This window comes from Phialemonium atrogriseum (genome assembly GCF_030411735.1).
Source record: "Phialemonium atrogriseum strain 8032-3 unplaced genomic scaffold QBC33scaffold_2, whole genome shotgun sequence".
NCBI lineage: Eukaryota > Fungi > Ascomycota > Sordariomycetes > Cephalothecales > Cephalothecaceae > Phialemonium > Phialemonium atrogriseum.
The window spans coordinates 478,851-485,543 of record NW_026848139.1 but is presented as its reverse complement, the minus strand read 5'-3'; the positions used below and the strand labels follow the sequence as shown (position 1 = coordinate 485,543).

At 56.8% G+C, this 6,693-nt stretch overlaps 2 protein-coding genes across 2 annotated transcripts; both read right to left on the bottom strand.

Annotated features, from left to right (window-relative positions):
• Positions 1-188: 188 nt before the first annotated feature.
• On the bottom strand, positions 189-1,411 carry QBC33DRAFT_523682 (nucleotide-diphospho-sugar transferase). Its single transcript, XM_060426657.1, has 3 exons — positions 1,245-1,411; positions 1,105-1,182; positions 189-1,022 (listed from the first exon to the last, which is right to left on the bottom strand). Exons 1-3 carry the CDS (start codon positions 1,280-1,282, stop codon positions 404-406), a joined length of 735 nt encoding a protein of 244 aa, XP_060287641.1. The 5' UTR covers positions 1,283-1,411; the 3' UTR covers positions 189-403.
• Positions 1,412-2,059: 648 nt separating this feature from the next.
• QBC33DRAFT_153961 (potassium/sodium efflux P-type ATPase) lies at positions 2,060-6,061 on the bottom strand. Its single transcript, XM_060422178.1, has 4 exons — positions 5,627-6,061; positions 5,364-5,563; positions 4,619-5,290; positions 2,060-4,559 (listed from the first exon to the last, which is right to left on the bottom strand). The coding sequence occupies exons 1-4, from the start codon at positions 5,828-5,830 to the stop codon at positions 2,282-2,284; spliced, it is 3,354 nt and encodes a 1,117-aa protein (XP_060287640.1). The 5' UTR covers positions 5,831-6,061; the 3' UTR covers positions 2,060-2,281.
• Positions 6,062-6,693: the final 632 nt, after the last annotated feature.

Below are 6,693 nucleotides of genomic sequence, written 5' to 3'. Positions count from 1 at the left end.
CGCCGCCCCCCCCCCCCCCCGCCGCCCGCCCCCCCCGCCCCCCCCCCCCCCCCCCCCCCCCCCCCCCCCCCCCCCCCCCCCCCCCCCCCCCCCCCCCCCCCCCCCCCCAAGATGTATGATACCTATAATTATTTCAGTGAACATCTTCATTTGTTTCCCAACATATCTCTGACTGCGGGTATGCGTCGTTTTGGACAAGTGACTTGAGTGAGATTAGTTTTTATATCTATATAGCGAGCGCGGCAAACCAATACCCATAAACGCCGCGCGACGAGAACCTCACAATCCCATGCATGATTGGTAGACACAAGCTGTGCACATGTCTCGCAAGAGGAACCCAACTCTAGGACGCAACGCCTCAACTCTTGCGGACCCGTCATGTCAACGAATAACCCCCCTAATTTTACACCTTGAGCCAAAGCTGAATGACCCCCTTCGCGTACTCGACGATCTCCTCCCCACCAAGCTTGCTCTCTCCGTACAGCCGATCGACAAAGGTAATGGGCACCTCGGCGATGGTGAAGCCCTTGCTCTTGGCCGTGACGGCGAGGGCCATCTGCATGGAGAAGCCGCGCACGTCGGTGATGTCGAACAGCTTCTGCAGCACGTCCCTCTTGTACAGCCGGAAGCTGCCCGTCAGGTCGCTGACGCCCGGCCGGAGGACCGTGTCGGCGAAGATGTTGGCGCCGCGGCTAGTCAGCTTGCGCCGCAGGTCCCAGCCGTAGACGCCGCCGTCGCCGGCGTACCGCGTCCCCGTCACGATGTCGTAGTCGCCTTCCCGCTGCCGCGCCACCATGCGCGGGATGAACTTTGGGTGGTGGCTGAAGTCGGCGTCCATGATGATGATGAAATTGCCCCGCGCGAACTGCAGGCCGTGCACGTACGCCGTGCCCAAGCCCAGCTTGCCCGTCCGCGTCTTGAGGATCACGTGCGGTGCGTATGCCTTGACGAGCTGCGCCGCCACGGTCTGGGTTCCATCGGGCGAGCCGTCGTCGACGATGATGAGCTCCCAGTCGAGGTTGCTAGGGCGGGACGGTTATTAGCAGGGCGCGGGGGGGAGGGATGGGACCTCGGGAAGTCGGCGAGGGGGGTGCTGGTGCTCACCTCTCGGTAAAGGTACGGTTGAGAAGCCAGGTAACAATTGGGAGGTTCTGACGCTCGTTGAATGTCGGCAGGATCACCCTATGTCAATGTCCATCAGCAAACTTGGCGCTTTAGCATGCTACAGAGCAGGAAACGCGCACGAGTAGAGATCCTTGCCTGACGGCTTTGCAGGAGCCATTGCGACGGTATCGAGAGAAAAGCAACTAGGTTGAAAAGAGGTCAAGGAGAGTCAAGAATCGATAAAGTCGCGTCGGAAGTCGAGTATCACCGAATGAATGGAAGGAGCTGGGCAAGTGGCTTGTGATAGTAGGTAGAGCTTACTGCGTAAACTTACGGAAGCTGTCCTTTCAAGCCTCTTGAATGACTAAGCCGAGCCGAGCCCCTGAATTTGAGGACCGTGCGCTCTCCTCGCCTTCACTGAATTATCGCGATCTAGGTTTTGACAGGTTATGTAGCTACACAGTCGCTTCAAGGGAAAGTTGGCGACATGACAATGGTAAATAAACATTCATTAAATAGGAGGGAGAGTTTGGGCGGCACTGCGACTTCCCAAACGTCTACGCCGTATATATTTACATATACCTGCTTCATGGTATGATGGTATCCAACACATCCGGTGGTTGAGATTGAGTTGGACAACTTCCCTACCCACTATATAGGTCTGCCTAGCGATCGATACCGTCACATACGACCATACCCACTGGAGAACTCGGGATCCCGTCCGCTCTCCCATAGATAAGCCAGTGAGGGCCAGACTAGTAGTTGGGTCGGTGACGACCAGCGAATCCCTGGTGTTGTATGTTTTTTTACCCCCTTCTTTTTGATTATTTATTTATTTTTGGGCCTCCATTTTACTTTCCCTCCATATTTTTGCACCCCATCAACTCTTGCCACGATCCTACCGTTGCAGTGATGGCGATGAGGGTAGCTAACCTCTGATATGTAGACTAAAGGGGAAATGATGAAATGACGTTCAGTTTCTGAATAATATTCTACAATTTTTTGCTATGTCCGTAAAATAAACATCGACCTGCAGCAGTTGTCAAAGCCCAAGTGCACTTCCTGCAATTCTTATGACTCGAATCAGTACCATGTCCCATATTTTCATAAGGTTTCTGGCCCTTGGGATCTACAACCGAGAGGCTGCGCATTCCGTCCTTGAACCAATATCTGGTGCTCAGGACCCCCCTGAGCTGGGATCAACCGGCCGAGTCGAGAGGTTCGACAGGTTGGTGTTGCTCCTCGCTCTCGAGTCAGCCCTGCCCCAGCTCTTCCAGCTTCGCAAACTGCCAAAGCTCATCGCCTTGGTAAACTTCCGTCCCTCTTCGCTTCCCTGGGACCAGTGGCCTCTAACGACAGCATGGTCGTCCAAGATGTTCATCGTGCGCTTGATGAACTTCCAGATCTCCATGCCGACGACGTAGACGATGGTCATACCAAAGACGACGGCCCACTCCCAGCTGATGCCGATATGCTTGAACACCTTGGTGTTGAGCACGGGGATGTACACCACGGGGAAGACGCTGATGGCGCCCAGCGTCACGGCCCAGAAGAGGAACCTATTCTCGTACAGGTCCTTGAAGATGGGGAACTTGCTGGTGCTGTCGGGGTTCAGGCGGAACATGCTCCGGCGGATGTCCTTGAACTCCCACGCGCTGATGAGGATGAGCCAGGTGAGCTCGGCGAAGACGGCGGCGCGGGCCCTGAAGACGGGCCTGCAGCTCTCCGAGAACTCGCGGTTGCAGTCGAAGCCGAGCTGGCCGTCGTGGGCGCCGTAGACGACGATGACAAAGGTCATGAGCGTGCAGGTGCCCATCAGAATGCCGTACACCATCATGTCGACGAGGATCTGGTTGGTGAAGACGCCGCGCCTCTTGTCGTGCGGCGGCTTGCGCATCACCGCCCGGCTGGCCTTCTCCCGGCCCAGGCCGAAGGCCGGGAACGACGAGGTGAGCATGTTGATCCACAGGATCTGCAGCGGCGAGATGGGGAACACCGAGTAGCCCGAGTCGTCGCGGAAGCCGAGGCCCGCGATCAGCAGGATCACCTCGCCCACGTTGCTGCTCAGCAGGTGGAGGATGAACTTCTGCACGTTGTCGAACATGCGCCGGCCCTCGCGGATCGCCGACACGATCGAGTTGAACTTGTCGTCGGTGAGCACAATCTTGGCCGCTGACTTGGCCACGTCGCTGCCGGAGCCCATGGCGATGCCCACGTCGGCGCGGCTGAGCGACGGCGCGTCGTTGACGCCGTCGCCCGTCATGGCCATGAAGGCGTCCCGCCGCCGGAGCGCCTCGATCATGCGCGTCTTGGTCTCGGGGGCGCAGCGCGCGATGACGAGCGGGAGCTCCTCCATCGCGTCGATCTCCGCGTCGGTGAGCCTGTCGAAGTCGGTCGCTTTCTGCACGCACGACTCGGCGATGGAGGCCGGCAGGATGCTCAGGTCGTGCGGGATGATGCCCACCTCCCTAGCGATCGCCCTCGCCGTCTCTGGGTGGTCGCCCGTCAGCATGTGCACCTTGATCCCGGCGGTCGCGCACTCCCTGATGGCGGGGGTCGTCTCGCGCCGCGGCGGGTCGTAGATACCGGCCAGGCCGAGTAGGATGAGGTTGCTCTCCACCTGGGTCCGCAGCGGGTCGTCGGCTTGGGTTACCGAGTTCGGATCGGCGTGTTCCTGGAACCGGCCATCCAATTCTTTGTACGCTATTGCGAGGACGCGCTGGCCTTGCGAGGCAAAGTTGCTCATCTGCTCAAGGATCCTCTCCTTCGCCTCCTCGGTCATCTCCTCCCGGGCATCGCCGATGCCAAAGTGGGTGCAGAGGTCGAGAATACGCTCCACGGCGCCTTTGGTGAAGACGTAGCTGTTCTCGCTCCTCATGCCATCCTCGGCGTTGTCGGGCGCGTTGTATATCACGGACATGCGCTTGATGGAGCTGTCAAAGGGGAACTCTCCAACCTGCTTCCATCCGGACTGCTCGAGCGGCTTCCGCCCGATCTTGAATCTGTGCGCGAAAACTTGCAGGGCGATCTCGGTGGGCTCGCCAGTGGTCTGCCACTTCTCCTCCTTCTCATCGTACCGCACCGTCGCAAGGTTGCAGAGGGCCGCGGAGAGCAGGAACAACCCGAGGTCCGGTGTCATCTCGGCCTCCGGCTCCTTCTCCCTGGTGGCGTTTTGGTTCAGCTTCTCGTCGGGGACATCAAACTTGATGGCTTGGGTGGTCCGCTCTTGGTCGAAATCCCGCTTCTCTTCCTCCTGGACGGCCTTGGGATCCGCTTGCGAGTAGGTCACAGTCCCGGCAGTCGGATCGCTGGGATCCATCGAGGCCCGGACGGTGTAAATATTCGACTTTGGAAGCCAGACCTTCTTCACAATCATGGCCCCCTGGGTGAGTGTGCCGGTCTTGTCAGAGCAGATATTTGTGACCCCTCCTAGAGCTTCGAGAGCCGAAAGATCGCTAAGAGAATGTTAGAAAAGACAAATTCCCAGTGGGAGCAGTTCGGAGCAGTAACTTGCCGGACGACCACGTTGGCCTTGCGCATCACAGTAGTGGCGACGACCATTGTAATAGTAAGAACAGCAACCAGCGACTCCGGAATAATAGCAATACCAGTCGAAATTGCATAAATAACGACCTCGTTTGGAACTTTGAACTTATTGACGGCGAACACGACAACAGCCAAGACCAGAGCGCAAAAGAAAAGGAAATAGGCTAGCTTGGACAACTTGATCTGCAGGGGAGTTCCCTCGGTCAGACCCAGGAACTTGCCAAAGAAATCGTACGCGCGCCTCGCACCACCGATGATCGGCTGCTTCTTCCCGTACTTCTTCCAGTTCATAGACCGCCCGGCCTTGCGGTCCTTCTTCGAGGTAGAGGCTGCGATCTTGCCGACCTCGGTGACCATGCCGGTTGCGGTCACAATGCCCCTTCCACGGCCCTTCCGGACGACAGAAGTGGCGTATGCCATGTTCACCCGATCACCAATGCCAACGTCTTCCGCCGACTCGGCCCGCTTCTCGGTCCCGGGCACGACGATGTTGTTCTCAGTCACCTTCTCGACGGGGAGGGCCTCTCCGGTGAGGGACTGCTCGTCGCAGGTTAGGTTCATGGCTTCGAAGAGCCGCATGTCCGCGGGCACCGTGTCGCCCATCTTGAGCATGACGATGTCCCCGGGTAGGACCTCAGCACTGTGGCGGAGTGGTGGTCAGATGAGGCACACATGACGAAAGGGGCCGGCGGGAAAGGGCGAGGAATACATACTTTGGGATGACGATGGTCTTGCCATCGCGGATAACGGCAGCGCTGGGGGAAGAAAGCGCTCGGAGCGCGTCCATCTTCTTCTCGGCCCCATATTCCTGGTAGAAACCAATCGAAACATTTAGGACAATGACAGCAGCTAACACCCCGCCTTCAATGTAGTCCTGGATGCCAAAACTAAGAGCCATGGCGAAGAAGAGGACCTGCGGTTCAGGGGTCAGTTTATTGCGGGCTCCGAGGTTGAATTACGTCAGAGGACAACCCACCAATATCATGGCATTGCATAGCTGTCGAATGAAGATGGTGTACCAAGGAATGGCACCACCAATGTCCAGCTCATTAGGAGGGTATTTCTCGGCCAACTCGGTGACTTGCGCAGAGGACAAGCCCGTGTCTACATTGGTACCAAGAGCGTCGGCCGCCTCTTGGACCGACAGGAGAAAAGGGTGCCTCTCGAACTCGGCGGTCATGATTCACGGGATTCCAAGAGAATGTGGTGGTGGTATCATTTGCAAGAACTTCCAAGATGGGGTATCTTGCGTCTCAAAAGTTTCGGGGTCTTGAAAGGTAGGTAGGGGAGAATTAGAGTTCAGACTCCAGAACCTTAGATATGACTGGAGCGAGCCGCAGTATATATAGAAGGATGGGTTGCACCACCATGCTTGTAGCCAAGAACACCAAGAACTCGTTATCTCGACACGTTTTCTTGGCAGTTTTTCGCTACTGTTCCTCTGTTAGTCTGAGACTTACCTACTCTTCCCTACAGCTCCAGCCTACAAATAACCTTGCCCAGCCAATTTCACACTGCTGTCCTTTTGGGAAGTTTTCAGATCGGTTTCTGACAAAAGTCTAATCCAATTCCATACCTCACCGCTCAATTGCTCGAGGACGGGATAGGATACAGTCGGATTGAAGCTCAATGCCCACGAATCATGTGTAACTTTTTCCGCTGGTGTTTTGACGTCAGAGGCGAATCGGGCCAGTGGCTGGGGAGTGCTTGGCGAATTAATCTGTGCAGCCCGTCCGGAAGTAGACTGGTTGGTCCCTTGATTTCAGGTTTTCGCCTTGCCATTGGGGAAGATATTCGAGCCGGAATCGCCGTCGGGCATGAAGTGCTCATTCATATAATGCACACTTCTGCATATCTTGGTGATCATGGTGGTTGAGTTGATAAATTAGACTTCCTAGGTATGACAGTACGGGACGTCTCTCGATGATGACAGACCTGACACCTGCCAGTCCTGCCATGCCCTGCTCAGCCCGTACCTGCACTAACAGAAAGGCTGGGCTTCCATCCTGCAAACAGTGGACCAGTGAATTTACCAAGCCGAGC